At 38.4% G+C, this 20,647-nt stretch overlaps 2 protein-coding genes across 3 annotated transcripts in view; both read left to right on the top strand.

The window, feature by feature from the left end:
• The first annotated feature begins 1,299 nt into the window (after window positions 1-1,299).
• The window catches only part of LOC136250020 (nucleoporin NUP42-like), a 30,756-nt gene continuing 11,408 nt past the window's right edge, over window positions 1,300-20,647 (top strand). The window contains exons 1-4 of one of the 2 annotated variants that reach the window (XM_066042180.1): window positions 1,300-1,477; window positions 1,521-1,630; window positions 1,682-1,782; window positions 9,224-9,322. In XM_066042180.1, the coding sequence (XP_065898252.1) occupies window positions 1,387-1,477; window positions 1,521-1,630; window positions 1,682-1,782; window positions 9,224-9,322 (401 nt within the window). In that variant the 5' untranslated portion in view covers window positions 1,300-1,386. The remainder of the gene's footprint in view (window positions 1,478-1,520; window positions 1,631-1,681; window positions 1,783-9,223; window positions 9,323-20,647) is intronic. The other variant, XM_066042181.1, reaches the window with a different exon arrangement.
• LOC136250018 (uncharacterized) lies at window positions 13,319-20,289 on the top strand. Its single transcript, XM_066042179.1, has 2 exons — window positions 13,319-17,008; window positions 17,152-20,289. The coding sequence occupies exon 2, from the start codon at window positions 17,245-17,247 to the stop codon at window positions 18,361-18,363; it is 1,119 nt and encodes a 372-aa protein (XP_065898251.1). The 5' UTR covers window positions 13,319-17,008; window positions 17,152-17,244; the 3' UTR covers window positions 18,364-20,289.

Raw genomic sequence — 20,647 nt, 5'->3', positions numbered from 1 at the left:
TGGTCCCACACACTTCAAACATGTGACAGGATGTCACTAAATTCCTCTCTCAGGTAGTGCCATTAAAAGGTGACAAGACAATACAATAAAAGAGGTCACAAAATAAAGAATGGGACAGTCCCAAGGTGTCCCTACTGAGGAGCATTAGTACTTCAAAGTTGGTTACTTTTCCTCTTTTATTGTTAAAACTAATTTTCCTTAAGTGTCCTTGACCTAATTCAGAGACCAAAAAACCGCTGCACAAAAATGAATGATCTATATTAATCACTACTTGTAGATAGCATTATGTTACATCTGCCAGTATTGTGAGTAAACAAAAACAGATCTGGACAACTAGTTGAACCTGTGAACCTGATCTGCACTTCCACCTCACTACAAACTATGACCTGTAAACTGTATTGTGTTATTATTAGCTCTGAAGGGAGCTAGCTATTTTATTATATCACCACTGCAGCTATAATAATAATAATATTGTTCCATATTTATTTTAACTGAGTTATCTACCCCATAAATTAATTTTCCATATGAAGCTAATCAGTAACTATAGCACCAAAACCAACCATGATGTAATTTTGGGGAGGTAAAGCCACAAAATAGGACCTGTGGTTTAATGACTGAAGCTTATGGTAAGGAATTAATACACATGATCTACTTACCCAACTCATTCAGCTGAGCAGCAGCAATTATCTTCACACATGCTGTTTGGATAGCCAGCTAAATGATATGTTTTTATCTGCTCTACCAATTAAGCACTGCATGGAGGGAAAACACTGGAGGCAGAGCCTATTGTGCCAACTTGAACCAGTTACTCTTGGAAAAGGCCACCATTTGACAAGCCAGATAAAGTGGAACCTCTCTCAACAAACTCCCCAAACAATAGAAAAAACCTCCATAATAAGGACAGTGATCCCAACAGGTCCAAGAGGAAAACCTCAAAAATGTCCATAATAGAGAGGTTCCACTGCAGTTGATTGTGGTTATACATCAAGATTTTATTTCAATGACAAGATCCACCAGACTATATCACCCACATCGTTTTATTCTACCAAACTCATCCACCTATTCATACCAACAGAGCTTTTTCTCCAGATCAATTAAGGATTGGAACAATTTACCATCTTCCATAATTGAGAGCAACATTATTGACTCTTTTTCGGCAGAACTGCAAACATTGTATGGAACTCAATATGTAATCTTTGTAACTACATAGCTACATTCATTTTGTGATTGCTTTTTTCCGGAGCATATCAGCTGTGCTGTCTGCTCAGTAACAATTATAATAATAGTGGTCAGGTTTCCGTGTTCGCAAATATTTACTCCGTGTTCGCAATGGTGACTCCGTATTTGTCGAATCTTCACTGATGGCATAGATATTCTACCCACCTGATGGCGACTAACGTGTGCAATTACTTTCTACAAGGAAAGTGCAGGTTTGGACAGAAATGTCGTAATTTTCACCCCGGAGCACAAGCAAACGGTAAAATAATGTAAATACAGATTTACCGTATTTTGGTTGTAAGAGTTTACCGTTCTTTTAGCATTTAATTCGCTAACAGCGCGGCCCGGCACCCTGGGCCCTTCATTAAACAACCCTTACAACCAGTCTAGACAGCAACAGCAAGCAAAACCTGTTAGTGTAGTGTGTTCCTGCTGTGTAATCACGTGATGTTGGACACCACAGGGCGGTCAATACAACAGATACTCATTCCTCAAAGATGATGATGGAGGGAATACTTGGAGTAGTAGTAATACTACTAACAGCTTGTTTGACCGGACTAACAGGTGTGTGTAGTCATAGATTGAGACTGGATAAGTCCATTGTGTGTCATTGCAGTCACTCCAATGCATCCTGCTGTATTCTATTTTTTTCTTGCTCATATACGTAGTCCCCTTGACCTGAGTAACTTGACCAAACGTTTGAATATTAACTAAAATAATAAATGCTGCAACATTTAACCAAGCTAAGTTGACATGTATTTCTTTACTAATAATGCTTAATCCTTATGCACTTGTCAATTTCATGCCCCACCCCTGGGCATCCCCACACCCCAAGTGGAGATTTGACATTGCTTCTTGTCCCCACCCCTGGGGCAATTGACAGTTCTCCAATTCACTGACCGATTTTCGGTAGTTGCATTTCTAAACAATTAAATCGTACTCACTAATTTTACTAGCTACAGGTGTATACCAGGCTAATTATTAGTCGCATGCATGAAATATGCGTTTATCCTTGAGGTGTTGTCAAATCCCCTACTAGGGGATGGGGACATAGTGGGGATTTGACAGCCGATTTTGCCCCAGTAGTGGGGAATTTGACACCACGACTTGTCAAATCCCCTATATTCCCCCACCACCCCCGGGGGTGGGGCATGAAATTGACAAGTGCATTAAACCCGCAGAGAACTTTTAGGAAATACATGTTTACACAATATGGGCATGGATGGCGACACTAAGTGGGGTAGCTTAATTCTTACAGCCTACAAATACACATAGATGTTCACTGGGCTACTTGAGAAAGTTAAATGAACACTGTAACTACAGTGGCTTACTTGTTATGAAGCGATGAACAGCGACGACCGTGTTTCAAAATTCTTGCCATGTGTTTAATTTCGATTGTGGGTTTACTCGCGTGAATCATATATGGCCTGATAGAAAATCTCATGAGGAATCGAATAGGAACAACTACCATTGAATTATCAACCATTTTGTAAGGTATGTAAAGGGTTTGCGTGTTTCCTTACCGAAAAGTTATTTTCGTGGCTAGTTTTAGCCTCACCATTTAGCGTTAGGGTAAAACCCTAGGTATCATTTTAATCCTTGTTACATCACAAGTAGAATGACGTAAAAAATTGCCTAGCCATAGGATGAACGCTTCGAAAGTTACAGCGCTTTGTGTAAGGCATGCATATTTATTAAGTTTAAATCCAGTTTTCTGGATTATGCGGGTTTAAAACCCTTTGGCCCCTAAAGCCAATATTTTGGCTTTGGTTCTTAAAAACGAAAGTTATTTTATGAAAAATACACGTTTTGACATATAAATTTGGGCTCCTGTTACTCCATGTAGGAACAACCTATTCCTTCGTGGTTCGTGTTAAACTACTCACGAAGGATAGATCTACAACATATATAACTTTTACTAACCATTTTTATTCCATCTCTTCTTTATGACAGGTAGTATCGTAGCAATTATCATCTTAAAAACGGCCAAAAATTCGTTCAAATGCATATTGTCCTTACTTCACGCTCAATCGTGCTACAATATTTGGATAAAGCTTAGAGTATTACCCATTAACCACAGAGCAGCGTGGTCCAAACCGTATATTCATAGGATATTTCATTTACGAGATATGTACGTTTGAACGCATGCATGTATCAAAAGCCAATATATTGGTTTTCGCATTTAACGGAACACTTTTCTTTATTAACATAGGGGCCAAAGGGTTAATTAAATTAAGGGATAAACTGGATACAAGCCAAACTATTGACCACTCTATTTGTCTGTCAGTAATTTGGCTTTTATGCACCCTTATGTTTGAAAGAACTTCAGACTGTGTTCCATAAACTTAACATCTCGTGCCCAGACCACTTTTTCTTTTGTGTGGGGGCTGTAAGAAAATCTCTAGTAGTTATTTTTGCTAAATCTACGCCTTTTAGGGTTTGTTGATTACTGTTGATGAATAGCAAAAGGCTAATTAGTAAGAATTTGAAAAATAGTATATGTGTGTGTGTGTGTGCAGTTTTTCTTCTTGCCCCCACACTAAGAAAAAGGCAGTCTGGACATAAGACTACTGTACCAATGTATACATACTGTAAACTAATACCAGTAGGCCACTCAGATTGCCTGCATGGTTGTCAAGGGTGATTCAAATACCAGATAGCGCTCAAACATGCACTTTCTCTAGAGAAGCCAATGGTCAAGTAGGATGCAAGCTTGTAGCCAACAAATTCATACTTGAAGTGTCAAGTGAGTTAGTCGAAGCATCAAGTTGCTCGATTGGTGAACCACAACATTGAGCAGTTAAATGGAACCTTATTAATAAGACCACTTTCAGGTCCAATGGATGATGTTACAGGGATTTTTCTAGAAAATAAATTCAGGGGGGGGGGGGGCAATCCGAGTTTTTCAGAAATTCAGGGGGGCAGAACTTAAATTAGGCTAAATTTGTTTTATTGTAGCTAGCTAGCCATCGACTAAATTTTATGATTTCAAATCAATTTATCATTGTTTCATCATTGGGCTGGTTGAGGCAGAGTTCAGGGGGGGGGGGGGGGGGGCAAAATGCCCCCTTTGCCCCCCCTCTAGAAAAATCCCTGATGTTATAGTTGAGGACGTGAAGTACACACTATCTTCTACTAGATATGGTCACTATATTGAGGTGGTCTATAGTAACTGTGTTTCATCATCAGATTTATCAGAAGAAGTAATAAAAAATATTAATTAGCAACTTGTGGCATTTTGCAATCTTTCAAGTAATTTATTAATTACCAAACACCCTTGAGGTTTCTTGTGGCGGACATCTGCTGCAAGGTTTGAACAAAGTGCACGCAGGAAGGAAGTGATTGGCTTACATTGAAGAACTGTCACTAATCGCATGTCACTCTTTCTCGGGTCATATGGATTGTGGTAACACACAACTAACTTAGTAGTTCACATCACATGGCTGTTGTACGACCAAAGTTACACTGTAGTTTTAAATATTTGTTTTACGTTGAAATATCAAAAATGTTTCTAATGATTCCACTATTATGATTTCCCAGTTGTTTAAATTAACCCTGCAGGGTTTCAGCCTAGATTCCAATGTAGTGAATATGTTGTATTTGACATGTCAAGTGATATCATCCTAGTAATGCGTTATAGGGATGCCATAGTAGCTGGTACATAGTGACATGTCATGCCATAGAATTGAACCGTGACATAGTACGTATGTTTTATGGCATGACAGAAATTTGGCTGATCTGCTCATGTTATCAATTTGGATATTGGAAGATTTGCAATATTTGTAAGAAAACTTGCATGTTTGCCGTATTGTGCTTATTTGTTCAATGTGTTATGGTATATGTTGTAAATTTTAAAGACATCTCCCTAATATAGCACTCAGCAATGTATCAATACAGTGGGACTTGCCTTATCATCTCACTGCGAAATAAGGTCACCTCTCTAAGCTGACCATTTTATAATTACTAAATACGTTGTTAGTTTACAAAGTGACCTTCCACTGTTTATTATAAGGTCAGGAAATTTGGTCCAAAGGTAACTGGAATAATATACATACTAACAAAGCCACAATGCTGTATAAATTATTTATGGAGTAAAGGGAGCTGGATGCGGGCATTGTATATGCAAGGCATCATCTCTTGAAGCTACCGAGTAAAGGTATTATGGCAGTAGCACAGAACACAGGCACAATCTTGAGTTTGTTCCTTGGTTAGATATTCTGTTGTGCTGGTAGTTTGCTCCATTATCATAGGGTAATAGTGATGCTTATTACCCTATGATAATGGAGCAAACTACCAGACAATGGATTAAATGTAGCAAATGATGGGATGTAATGTATCTCTAAGTTGAGGGTGGGTTACTGTACTAGGCTGCAAGAAGTGATGTAGCCAATTGTTCTGTATTGTAGCAAGTTTTTAGTATCTATGGTAGTTGGCCACTTACACAAGATTGGAAGCATGTGATGAAGAAATTCAAAATATGACCACAAGGAAAACATTGTCAGAAACTACCAATTATCTGGCACATCGAGCATCAAGTGTGTGTGTTACTTTTTGTCATTGTAAGAAACACCACACAGCCTATGGGGCTACTTTTGTTTGCAGCAACAAATCAAACAGTGTTACACATCTGACTCTCTTGTATTTACATGGTATATTTCAATATGTTGGTATTGCAATTTTAATTTGCAGACCTCAAATGTATAATATAGTACCAAGAGTTAATAATAAGAGAGGAGAGTGTCTAACGCTGTATAGGCCTGTAATAGATGATTACGCAGAAGTTAAACGGCTTCCTTTTCCGTGTAACGTGTAGGCTTCTAGTATTTGTTCGTTTCCTTACCGCAATTAGTTTAGCCGCACCGTGATGAATCCTCAAGAATATTCGAAGACTGAACTAAAGACTGAGCTGTATGTACAGGGAACAGTGCTCCTTCAATTGAAGAATGCTCAAAGGTAGGGTAACATGGCAATGCAGTGAAAATTCGAAGCGATACTCCGCCTTTGGTTCATTGTTTATTGGTTTCTCGAGTTATCTTCGAGGTTAACAGCCACACTTCTTTACGCAACAGAGCGATGCTCTTCTTGGTGAACTTGAACATCGAGTTGAACGCACGCCCTTGTGTCTGGGATAGCCTTTGTGGTTAAATGCAAAAATATACTAGCCAGTCTGTACGTTACGCGGAAAAGAAGCCATTTAACTTCTGCACAATCATCTGTTACAGGACTATATGGTGTTAGACACTCTCCTCTCTTATTATTAACTCTTGATAGTACTGTGGCTTTGTTAATACCTCAACAACTACTTTTGAAGTATTACAAAACCACAAAAATTGTCTCACCAATTACCATTTAGTCCTGTCTCCTGATGATAGTATACATGTGGGAATGTGGGCTGGAGCAGCTGATAGAAACAACAAATTGTGATTGTTAACATGACCACTCACAGCTGCTACTAATAAGCCATGCCACAAAAGGTCACCTGTGTATACTGGATTGTTTAAGGCACTGCCCACACTTATCAGCCACTCATACTCTACTACTAGTAGCTTGTATAAATATATTTAATGGTGCCTACGTATTGTAGCCACATATAACAATCTATGACAGTAACGGCAAATTTGGTCCAATACTAAAGATCAAGATACCCTAATAGAGCAGTCAGTAAATCTAATGCTTACGCAACAAATGCACGCACACAAATTGAGACAATATAGTGGCGTCTTCATGGGATTCCGTTTGAAGTATTTAGTGCCTGTCAAATTGAACTAAGCTACCCCCAGTGTCCAGCAAAACACTGTAACAAGGTAGCCATGTGTAGAGGAATTTGGTCAGCCACAATGATAAGGGATGTGTGCATTTACTGATGTCCACCTGTTGGGAGAACTTTTGTGAGCTTTTTAAAGTCACATACAGCCAAAGTTTTCAACTGGTCCAGTGGAGAAACTTGGCTCTTTACAGGACATCTGTAGTAGCACGAGTCTGTGTGTACTATTAAGTGTATTATGTTACACATCAGTTACTAGTTAGACAACCTAAAGTACAGTTTGAATTTTTTACAGTGTGTTTGTTGCTAAGGAATCGGTTTAATATTTGATATTTGTTACTATGGTAACTTGGATTAAAGTAAAGATAATTCATATACCACCAGTCTATACAAGTTAATCATCAGTGATTTGTTACATATTTCATATTTAAAAATTTGTTAGCTGAAGTGAGGACTAACTTGCTACCTCAAGGGACCTCCCCTAATAAACCATTGTACTGTATTCATCAAGTTTTCAATAAGCAGTATATTCTATGGTATGGACATGTTTGTTAGGTGTTTGGGCTTTCTTCCCAACTCTTTTTATTTCCATTTGGTTAGACATGATCAAACCCATATGTGCCTTCAGAGCAACTCCAAATGCTTTCAACAAGTTCATTTAAAAAAAAAAAATCTTTACCTTCTAATTATTGACTGTCTAACTGATGCTCAGCTATGGTTAATCAATGCCATGGGCTTAACATCATTTATCACTGGTGACCAGCGCATACTGCATGCATCATCAAAGGAGGAATGGTGCCAGGAATATCTTGCACAGCAGTGCAGACAAAGAACAGTACAAGAAATGCACAATCCACTCACTGTGGAAAATATGGGCTATTTTCATTATAAACATGATAGCAGGAAGACATTAATGCACTACCCGTGCATGAATTAACACCTACATGGTAGTAGAGAAAGAAATTGGATACAAAGGTAAGTCCATGATGCATGTACTGTAGCTGCTGCAGTAGGTGAAAAGGCACATCTCAACCCTAAAATAAAACTTGTATCTGAATGTGTACCCAACTATCAAAAATTAAGTGACTATTACAACTGTATGTTTCATTTTCAGCTACGTTCAATCCGTTATGCAAAAATTCCTAATTTTTTCCTTGTACTTGTATAGTATTGTAGTTTCTAGCATGGCAACTACACGAGCTAAGTTTAACATGAAACTATTACACATGGTTATAGTGGTGCTTTCCAGATTATCATTATTCAGAAGATTCCAGATAAAATGTGTAACAGATATATACTGGTATCTGTTTCAGCTCTGATTTCACAGTTACTTATTTCACTAGATATAATGCATTGTACACACACATGCACAGACATACAGGCACACACTTTCAAGAGCTTCAAACACAATTTCTTTCATATTTGTCATTGTACATTATTTTGTTTTTGAAAGCAGAAAGCTTGCTGTGCTTCTCTGTGTGTTGCCATAGCTATAGTATTTCTTGTTCTCAATTTTTAACCAGATATTTGTGCAAGCATTTCATAGTTAAGACATTGTGAGCCTAGTATTTGTGCTTGATCTTTGATAAAGTACTTGTGAATCTTTTTATTCCACACTGATAATAAGGTAATGGAGGTAACTGTGATGACCGGGGTAACTTCGTGAATTTCAAATTTGATGGGCTGTAACTCTTAAACCTTTAAATGAAATCATTTGATATTTGTGTTGAAGATATGCCAGGATAGGATGAGTACCTTTACCAAAGTTGAAGTTTCTAGCTACCTCTGATTTTTACAACACAATTTAAGACCATTTTTTGCATTAAAGAAACATTGGTGGTGGTCTTCTGGCTTACTATCAGAAATTCACAAAAGTTACCCATACACTTTTTTTATGCTGTCGAATATTTTGTGCCCTCCTAATGAGTATATTGAATCACTCACAATTTGGTATGCACAGACTACATAAACGTATGTTACTTGTAGCCTAATTTCGGTTTTGTTGAAGTCCAAGTGGTGACTCGATCCCCAGACAACTACTAATTTTTAATCTAGTAGCGCTAAGCCCTTTTATAAGTGTCTCAGGAGGTGTTTTTCAAGTGAGGTACCTTCCCCATATGTGAAGCCTTGTGTCATATATATATATATATATATATATATCCTATGGTCGGTTTCTACACTGAAGATGATACTGTATGTAATTTCTTGGTAGGTGTAATGACATGAATTACGTTGTTGTAGGTCATCAACTTCAGTTATTGGTGGGCTGAATCCATTCCTCGGTCAAAGCCAAGAGGTTGCCATGGATGATGATGATGTCATCGATGTTGAAAGTGTCAAGTAATAAAATACAGTGGTTACTGTATATACTGTACGAGTAGCATATATTAAACTACTTATTAATACTATGAATCCAATTAGTCTGGCGCTGCCCGCCCTTTAAATAGCTACAGATCTCTTATCAGGAGAGTGCAATTACACCTACTGTACATGACATACAGTACATTTTTTTAGGCAGTGGTGTGCTCAACAATGCAAGTTTCTACTGCTGTGAGGTTTATACCAGGCCCTTTGTCTTTCACACAAAAGGTTAGGTGGTGAGGCAAACTACTCTAATACAACACACACCCAAATGACCAGTATTATGTCAACAGTTCTAGCAGATATAATGTCTCAATGTAACTTTACATCTGAAAGAGGATACTCTATATGGTAATGTGGAATAAGGTGATCTTGGCTTTGATACATATATCATGATGTTACATTGATAGTGATAATCTATTTGGTGTTGTAACATGGGCATGAAGGCTTTGCCTGATATGTATGCCCAACTGCCCGTGGCCGCAGGCCCAAGGGAAGAGGGTACACATATCAGGCAAAGCCTGAATTCCCGTGTTACAGCTAATACACTGTATGTAGTACTTCCCATCTGTATTAGGCTGATAGCCTGCACAGCACGATCAATCACACAAGCCAATACGAGTGCAATCACTGGATATGTTATTATGCATACCTAAAAATTTCAATTGTGGTTCAGCAGCTAGTACATTCTGGTTACATTCAGTTACGATGAACGGACAAATCCTAGAGATATCACGGAGAATTTCAGTTATGCGAGTTTAATTTTTTAATCAGTGCTTATTAAATCGTTTATGGAATAATTACAGAGCTTACTAAAAGCATGGTTACTTTGTGATGGGTGTGTGGTCCATATTCAGAAATGTATGGAAACAATTGGTGAATAAGCTATAGCACTAGCTCTCACCTTATCCCAACATTTTCAACCCATGGGATAATAAAGATAACAGAACGTTCTCCGTCTGAATGGTTTTGTGGCGAAATCCAAGTCTTACATGGGTCATTCCATATCAAATCAACAAGGAATTTAGGGTCACCTCTCAGATTGACAAAACTTGGTGTGTTTGTAGTACCTGTGGTGCTTATCACTCATGCAAATTTTTAGCCCCATACACCCCATAGTTTCTGATTTACAACTTTGAATATTTCATGAAAAATTGATCCATCTATAGATACAAAATTGACTGTAACTTCGCACTGTGTAAATATTTTTAGACGCAATTTGCACTGATGAAAGACTGTTGATTGACTTTTCTTCCAGTGATTCCTAAATTATGGGATATCTACTTAATTATGGTTTGAAAGTACTTTATTGAAAACTTTAATCCTTCATATTTCAAAAAAATGCTGCTTGAAATTCTTTGAACTTTTTTTTTTTTTGCAAATAATAAATGGATCATGGATGTATGCTAAAATTTTCACACCACAATAGGCTCAAAAGATATAGTGAATTATGTTGCGGAATTTTGTAGTCTATTATTACTGTATGGGTGTGTACACCTCCAATAACCACTCACAACAAAGCCATGCCAAGTTTGTCGTACAGAGTGAAGGTATCTAGGTACAATGCAACTTGTAGTAGTGACCACCTGTATTGAAAGACCATCTATGTTCTGCAGTTAATTTATTATTCTTTAATGTCCAATGTATAGCACCAAAGCATCAACCTTTTCTAGCAAATCCAAAAATGGACAGGTTGACTTTAAATTACAGATCTGACCACCAATGTGTCCATATAACATATCACGTGAGTGTTATATCATCTCTTCAGAAATACCTTCTTTATTTTTTTGAATTCCACTGTAGTAGACTTAGCCCTATTTAAGTTGCATATGTGGCTGCATAGGTACGTACAATGGAACTCCTCAAAAGGGATACCAGGACACCTTGATAACCAGGACGCCTGTTTATAATCCCACTCTAGTGGTACACATATATTTAGACCAAGATACTTCTGTGGCTTCTGTAATACGAGCACTTTATTATGGTCCTAGGAATGGAGGGGTTTTACCATATACATGCATTACTTGCACCTCAATGTGTGAAATTAATTACTAAATCACTTTACATTCATGACCACTTTTAAGATCAAGTCATTAATTCATGCACATACTCATGCAGGAGGTAAACATGTTGACCACGCTTTCATGTGTATTTAACATTTTCCTGTACTGATGATCTTCAAAGCGTGAATGTAAAATACTTTGAAAGACCATTTAGTAATTACAGTACTTACTAAATCACACATTGAGGTGCTTCATAATATAATGCATCTAGTGTATTCCCTGGACCATTGATAAAGTGTTTATTTTTTGAGAAACCACAGACTTGTCTTAGGTCCAAATGTACATAGAGATATCCTGGTATCAAGGTGTCCGGGTATCCTTTTTGAGGAGGTCATTGTACCTATGCAGCCATGTACATAACTTGAATAGTGTGGAGTGGGGGCTAAGTAAGTGCACTATAGCGGGATTTGACTTAATAAAGTATTTTCGAAGAGACGGTACAACATTCACGTGTTTATGGATGCATGATGATCTCATTTAAAGTCCGCCTGTCTATTGAGGACCATTTTTGGAAAGGTTTAATGCTTTGGTGCTGCTGTACATTAATATCCAATTATAGAAGTATAAATAAACTGCAGCACGTAAGTGGTCTTTCAATACAGGTGGTGACTAATACTAGACACCTTCACTCTGTAAGACAAACTTGACATGGCCTTGTTGCAAGTGGTTATGGGACCACAATGTGCTCAAGAGATATATATTGAATTATGTTATGGTATACAGTGGAATTTTGTAGCCTGCTATTGCTGTATGGGAGTGCATGCCTCCCACCACAAAAATTTCATCAAACATAGACCATAACCCAATAACTATTTACCAAAAAAAATTGAATTTATATAAAGGATTAGAATTTCAATCATTTTTCTAAATATAAGGATTAAAGTTTTCAATACATTACCTTCGAACCATAATTAAGTAGATATCCCATAGTTTAGGGATTACTGGAAAGATCAGTCAACAGTCTTCCATCAGTGAAAATTGCATTTAAAAATATTTACACAGTGTGAAGTTACAGTCGATTTTGTATCTACAGATGGACCAATTTTTTCATGAAATACTCAAAATATTTGTGGTCATAAATCAGAAACTATCTGATATATGGGGCTAAAAATTTGCATGATTGATAAGTACGACAGGTACTACAAACACACCAAGTTTTGTCAAAATCCAAGAGGTGACCCTAAATACCTTGTTGATTTGACATGGAATAACCCACATACTAATCACGTGAGTATTAATCGCCACATCTGATTTCAGCCTTAACGTCTATATAATTGCTGCCCAGTTGTAGCCTAGTCTACATTTGTATGTATCCCAGCTAGCTGGGTTACATACAAAATGTAGCCTCAGTGTGTGCGCTAATGTACATTTTATGCACTAACACAAGTGTCTAGGCAACAGGTAAACAAATTTCCAATGTAGCACAAAACTGAGAACAATTTTAGATATCATATTGCTCTGATCATTGATCATGATGTGGTTTGATATGTGTATCTTTGATTGTAGCAAAATACCACCCATGTAATAAATATCAAATCCAATATATTGAACTGGTACCTGCCCTACGTGCAGGACTTTATTACACCATATTTCAGTATAGTTATACATGTAACTTACTGCTCAGTGGACATCAACACAATAATGCTTAATTACAAAAGGTAATCTATTACTATTAACTTGTTTTAGTAACTTTACAGACAGACCTACCTAGAAATGAATTACAATCTGTGAGAAATTCCTATCTATTGACATGCCTCACAGACCTGATCAGGACACACGATAGTGTGTCATGTGGCCAAGTACAGTTAGTGCAGATGCACGACAGACAAGTGTGTATTTTAGTTGATTTACATGCATGGTTTAGTTGATTTACATGCATGGTTTAGTTGATTTACATGCATGGTTTAGTTGATTTACTTCAAGTTTGGAGGGCAGTAAGAGCATAATGCAGTACATTTACAGTACAGTTTTCATACAGATCAAATTAAGAACAAAGGTGATTTTAAAAATTGCTATAGTGATTTGTTGTCACACCTACAGGGTAGTCCGCTTGATGAAGTAACTTTAAAATCGGTTTGTACATGAAGTAGCTATCGTAGTGCAAACCTTTTTGTAGTTTGAAAATACTGAGGGTATTAGCTAATGAAATATAGAGCAAAAACCAAACATATGAAACAAGCACGATAGATATACTCTAATAGAACAGTCACTGAGAAGCAAAAAAATAAAACGTGTGTAAAAAATGTCAGAAATTTTCTCCAAGGACCTCTACACCTATATGCACGTTTTTATTGCTTAATACACAGTGAAACAAGCTCAAATCAATAAAACCTGTACACCATTGGATTCACCTGTTCATGAAGAGTAGGAATATCTTTGTTTGATGTTCTTATTGTTAATGACACATGAATTGTGGGCAACTGTTTATAGTGCATAAAGTCATGGAATAATCTTCTTTTTGCACACAGAGGAATGTGGAGAAAGCATTATACCTTGATGGGTTTGCCTGCTTATAAATGGCTTGCCTGTTTAAGGCACAGTCATTTTAACTATACACTCTCTGAGGTTTGTTGGTCAAAAAATTTTTACAGCCTATAGGGGAATTTGCGATTTGCGCATAACTCCGTAATTTTTAATTCCATGATACTATCCGCCATTTGGACGTGTTGTGGTCTTGTAGCGTGTAGTTGTTTTTGTAGTGGTAGACTGCTAAATGGATTGTAAGGTTGTATGAACAATGAAAGCATTGCCAAAATTAGAGAAGGCATGTTACACAGAGAAACTTATTAAGTGTAATGTTGACCCTTACATCAATGGAACTTTCAGTTGTGGATCTCTACCAGTGGTGGGCTACACTAATTACGGTTATCTCATATGTAGCAGTAATGACCCTTCTTGTGATGGTAAACCAGCTAACGCATTCAAAAGCTTAGATGCCTTCAGAATGGTGTTTGCAGAGGGATGGATGAGCACGTTACAGACTAAGACATGGGCAAGCACTGTAATTATAAAAGGGGAAGTCAAGCCATCGCAATGAAGCAGCGTGTTGTACAAGACTTGGGTAGCTGTGAAGAAGAAGAGTAACAAGGTGATCAGTGGACACTGTACCTGTATGGCAGGACTATCTGAAGTGTGTAACCGTGTTGGTTCTAGTGCATGCATGAAGCAGCACAACCACAATCATGTACATCATTGCCTAATCAGTGGCTGCCTGCAAAGAAGGTAGTTCCACCAGTTCCCATGAAGGAAGTGAGTTTTTCCCTACCCAAAGTAGACCACTGCAAGTCAATGATTTAGCAACCAAAATCATTTAAACATAGTGTAAAGGATATCTAATCTAGAACTGAGAGAACTAATGGAGAGTGACCAGAAAGTTTTTATGCAAGAATGAACAGTGAGCTTGGTTACTACCCTAACATTCTGTCCATCCACCATAAGTTTAATGATCCATTTGTACCAGTGTCACAGAAAGTGCAGCAATCACATCAATGTTTGATCCATCTAAGATGAAGCTATCATATGAAGCGTTACTGACGGCAGCAAAGTTAAGCGTTTTTATAGAGTTGTCGACAAAGATTCTGAAACGCTAGAGGAAGCTACAAGACAGCAGGCAAGATGCAAATTATGGGAAGTGCACAGAGCAGGTAGAGTGACTGCTAGCAATCTGAAAGCTGCAATACGTACGGATGTGAACAACCCATCCAAATCGTTGATTAAGAAAATATGTTATCTTGAGGCCTGTAAGTTTATTAGTACAGTAACTGTGTGGGGTTGCCAGCATGAAGTTGTGTTTTCAGAACTGGAAGAGAGCAAAAGCTTCTGCCTTAATCATGTTGAAGAACATTTTCAGTTGGACAGGTCTCACTCTTACTATTACCAAGTACAGTGTCAACTGAACATTTGTGAAGTGAACAAGTACTACTTTTTGGTTTGGAGCCCTGATGCAATGTACATGTATGTGGAAGAAGATTAAAGAGATACCGAGCTATTTACCACTTTGTTACCTGCAGTAGATGAGTTCTTGATCAAAGCTGTTTTACCTGAGATGATTGCTCATTGGTTTACTAGGTTAGCAAAGACTAAACTGTCAGCTAGTAAAACTATCAACATGCCTGAACCTGGTGAAGATCCAAACACCAGTTCCAACAATGGTGTAAATGAAAATGATTCTACCAACGACAGCGTCATTGAGAAATACTGTGTATACAATGGCACAGATGATGGTAGACGCATGATATTGTGTGAAAACGAGCAGTGCAGTAGTGGTACTTGGTTTCATTTGAATGCCTAAGTATTACCAAAAAGCCCTGAGGAAGATGGCTTTGTCCTGACTGTCGTGTTAAAAGGTGATATATATTATAGTATGGTTGTAAATCATTTAATATTATTTAACTTATTAATTTACCGGTACTATTGTTAACAAGTGCACAACAAACTACCATTAATTTGTCTGATATGCTTTTATCACTATACCTACACATTGTTTAATAGAATTAATTGTGCAGAATACCTTCCTATATGGTGTATTTCTGTTTCACCATTCCTATCAGTCTCTCTACATGGATACACACTCTTGCAAGTTCTCTTGAACCTAACACTTCCTTTGCAGAAAGCTGGCTCTTTTCTTTAGTAAATGCTGGCAATACTGCTTCAGCACGGTATTCTGCAACTAGGTCTCCTATATTGAAGCCCCTGTCTGCCAGAACCACATATCCGGGCAAAAAGTGACTTAATATGCCACACTCCTTTGCAATCACCTTGTCTGAAACACAATCACCCCATGCTTCAGACACAAATGAGATGGTACCTTGCGGTGTTATGCCAATTAGTTTACTATGTTGTGGGACCTATAGACCATTTTCACGTAACACGGAGAAGCCGCTCAAGTGTAATTTTCCGTTTCGTGGTAGGTAATAGATAACTTCCGTTGTAACAAAGCTGTAGCTGTATGTTACGATGCATGGCAGATCAACTGGATCAATCTATTCACTCTCGTTTACTGAAAGGAAATGAACTATCAGACAGCGATATAGCTGTACTAAGGGACGAGTTAGTTGTGAAGAAGATCGATGAGCTGCGGAAGGTTGCGAGTAGCTTGTCCGTTTGCCTTACCGGCTCCACCCGTAAGAAGGACATCGTAGACAGGATAGTTGGAATGGCACAGATAGGGGCGGTTTGTGATTCATCCGGCGAAGAGAATGGTGAAGATGTGATAGCTATTTCGTACTTGACCGAAGAAGTAAAATCTTTTCTCAAGAGTTTGCCGTCGTTTTCAAACGTTACACAGTGGAGCAAGAAGTTGAGTGGCATCCTTGCTGAGTTCACATTGATCAATATAGTAATTTATCTCGTGTATGGACGGGATAAAACTTTTGACATGCAAGCATTGAGAGCTCACAAGTCTCTGAAAGCATACAAGTACTTCTTTGATGGTTATGTCAAGAACATCTGGGTGTACCAGTGTTCAAGTTAAACTTGAGAGTGTTGTATTTCTGTGCCTTTGTTTATCACTCTTTACCACTGATACACCTTATGAAGTGTTTGTGTCACTCAATGGAGATAATGGAGATGTTTACGCTGGACAATGTGTTTGTGTTTCTGGGTAAGTCATTAGCTAACATTGTGAGATAACAACAATCATTAATTGTATCAACATAATTGATTCCATTATGTGATTTGTTAAAATTATCAATCAGTATTAATTATCTATATTCATTATGATTGTAATTATATTTTATTATACAGACTGGGACAAGCTTGTAACCATATTGCAGCACTATTGTTTTTCATGCCAAAGATGTTGAATTACCAGTGGAGCTTTCTAAAACTTCTGTCCCTATGAAATGGAACCAACCCCCCAAGAAAGCAGTGAATCCAGCTTGTGCAAGTGATATGACTTTTGTTAAACCAAGTCACGGTGATGTCCCAGAAGTGAGCAAGTCTACAGGTCGCAGTGCATTTGATCCACGCCGCACTGAAGATTGTGTAGTACACAAAGAAAGACTGCAACAGCTCATGGTCCGCCTGGAGAAAACTGTACCAAACACTGGACTGATGCAATTTTGGCAGCCTGGTCACTCAGGAAGCCAGGTCCATGTAGAGACTTTGTGGCAGCATGTTATTTTTTCACATCAGCATGCATCTACAGTAGTGCAAGAAAAATTTTTTGTTCCAGAGGTTGCACAGTGTTACGACTACCTTCGTGATATGACCATATCAAGTGATGAAACTGCAAAGATTGAAGAAGCTACAAGAGGGCAAGGAGAGAATGACCTTTGGGTAGTACTGAGGAATGGCAGGATAACTAGTTCAAGATTTGGAGAGATACTCCATCGAAGGGAGTCTACCAATCCAAGAAGGCTAGTTCAAGATTTTATGGGATATGGTGGGCCAATGACTATACTACCACCACAGATTAGATGGGGGAAGGAGAATGAAGACAAGGCACGGAAATGCTACATAGATAATCGACATCATGCTGGTGAGACAATGATAGTAGAGGACAGTGGGTTACATCTTATGCCAGAAAAAGCTTATCTTGGTGCATCATCTGATGGCAAAGTTACTTGCACAAGTGTGGACACATGCTGTAGTGGTTGTTTGGAAATCAAGTGTCCATACAGCATTGACAAATGCATCACTGTGGAGATGACACCAGGTGAAATTGCTGACAAATTTGGAGAGAAGTTTTTTTTTCTGGAAAGAGAAGAAGATGGAAAGTTGCACCTTTCTCGGCAGCATCGTTATTTTGCACAAGTGCAGGGAGAGCTGGCTGTAATGAACAGAGAATGGTGTGACTTTGTTGTGTATAGCAATGGAGAAGTGGTTGTTGAGCGTATATTGGCAGACCTGGAGTACTGGGGTACACTAGAAGAAAAGCTGGAGGAGTTCTATGTTCGTTATATCGTTCCTGAGATCTTGTCTGGAAGGATCTTTCTAGAGGAATACCAGTGCTAAGTGTTAGTTCAATGATTTGGTTTGTGGTCAACCAGCTATGCATGTATAATGTACTAGTTATCTTGTCCTGTACTTGTTAACAACAATGTATGTTCATTATGATGTAATTACAACATGTACATACTTAAATAGTAATCAGCTATTGTATACACACTTGCTAATTCTACTTCTGTAAATGGTTTTAATATTTAATATGAAACAAGTGGTACATCAAAATTAGTAAGATACATACAAACAAGGTTAACATTGCTAACTAAATCATGCATAGTGTTGGGAAATTTTTGATTGAGAACATCAAAACGTCGACCTCTTCCAATAACGCGCTCCACATGTATTCTTAATTCAGCAATTCTCCTTGTCCTCTCTACTTCATGTGCTGCCATCTGCTTCTGTCTAGATTCCAAACGAGGAGGCACATTAACCAAAATTCTTTTAGGGGCTATTGCTTCCTGTATGTCAAAGCCTCTGTCAGCCATTATCATATCCTTCAGTTCAAGAAGTCTAAAAGTCCGGACTTCTCTGTTAATTCACGATCAGAAATTCGTCCACCCCAAGCATCTGACACAAAGCTTACCAACCTAGAAGGAGTACAGCTTACCAGAACTTTCCAAGTATTTCTGCTTTTGTACTGCGAGTATGTGACTGAAGTATTCATTAGCCCTGAGTGTTGCTGGCATTCTATTTTGTAGCAATCTATGATAATTCTGGTGTTAGGGAAATGGTTCTTGAACCGTCTTGGCATCCATTGTGTAACCTGGTCACGTGAAGGGAAGGGAAAAATCAATAAAAGCTCTTGAGATAAAAAGCAAATCCATGTTGTAAACATTCAACTGTATGTTCCCTCTGCCATTCTAAAACGAGTGCATACATCAGTCAATGGTAGAGCCAGTCTTAATCGTACTAGAATGGCAAACAACTGGTTGGCAATTGATAAGCCACCAAAACGCTGTGAACCATGTTACTGCTTCTCCTCTAATGATGTACTGCTACCTTTCCATGCCCTGAGCTCCTTAGCCTTAAGTGTTAAGTACTCAACTAGAGCTAAAAAGGAATCAAATGTTGGCATTCCTGTATAAAACCTTGTCAGTCTATCATTGTTCTCCAGCAATCGTACATCTAATTCAGGTCTCTCCAACAGCATAGATCTTCACCTTATCAGTCAGTCAGTAAGTCAAGTCATTAGGTTAGGTAGTCCTAAGGCTGCAGCACTTGTTGCTGCTAGACCTTCAGTGCTGGTCACTGTAAAGTGCTAATAATAATAATTAACATTCTATTCTCTGCCTGCAGTCTTGCAACTACATTTCCATCTTCATCCGTCTGGCATTCTGAAAATGTTATGATGACAGTTAACACCTACAGTAGGTATATTCATGATTCCACATGACTTACCTACTTCAGCACAAATGGCTCTCTCATCACCACTCCGACTCGACTGCAAGTACAGGCTACACGAGGATGCTATCGATTCATCTCTAGCTGGTGGATGCTTACTTCTGCTACAGTAACTGCCGTGGTCGTGCTGGAATGCCTTTCAAACGTGCTGGTTGACGATAGCACGTCTTTCTTCTTCCTTTCTCTTTGTTACTTCCTTTCCTCTCTCTTCCACTTCTACTATCTCTTTAGCCAAAGATCTTTATTTTGCACGCTTGAAACGAGCTACGCTCTCCACGTTTGCCGTTGTGCGAGTAGAACTTAGTTTTTTAGAAGCTGTCTTGGGCATAGGCGGCGGAAAGGGGGGGGGGGCTAGGGGGCTAAAGCCCCCCCTCAGAATGATATCACACCAAAATTATCTTTCTTGGAGTGGGGCTGAAAACCGTGATAAAGATCGAGATACTCTAATAGAGCAGTCACTCTAATAAAGTAGTCAGTTTGTAGCGAGCTATGTAAGGATTTTTATGTAGTTTATCAGCTAGAAATGGTAGCTGGTGAGGTGGAAAGCTCTTGTGAGTTGGTTGTGACCTTTTTTTTTTTTTTTTTTTTGGTCTCACCTTACCAAACTATAGAAATAAGTCTGGGTCAGCCCAGCCCCCCCTCATATCAACTACTTCCTCCGCCGCTGGTCTTGGGATAGATGGATGGACAAAATCGGGATCACCTGCATCATCAGACTTCTTTCCAGAGATAAAATGGGCAGAACATACTCTATCACCATCTGCTGGCTCCCAGGGCGATCCATCTTCATTCTTTCGTGATACAAAGCTAATCCACTTTCGTCGCCTCTCTAATATTCTGCCGGAAAACGATAGAAACTTATGCCACCTCCCATTTGGTGATGGTTGTAGCA

Source organism: Dysidea avara, chromosome 3, assembly GCF_963678975.1.
Source record: "Dysidea avara chromosome 3, odDysAvar1.4, whole genome shotgun sequence".
Taxonomy (NCBI): domain Eukaryota; kingdom Metazoa; phylum Porifera; class Demospongiae; order Dictyoceratida; family Dysideidae; genus Dysidea; species Dysidea avara.
This window is presented reverse-complemented; position numbering and strand designations above follow the sequence as displayed.

Bases quoted from the DNA above. Each gene is read 5' to 3' on its own strand.
- LOC136250018 (XM_066042179.1), top strand. From the start codon at position 17,245: ATGAAATGGAACCAACCCCCCAAGAAAGCAGTGAATCCAGCTTGTGCA.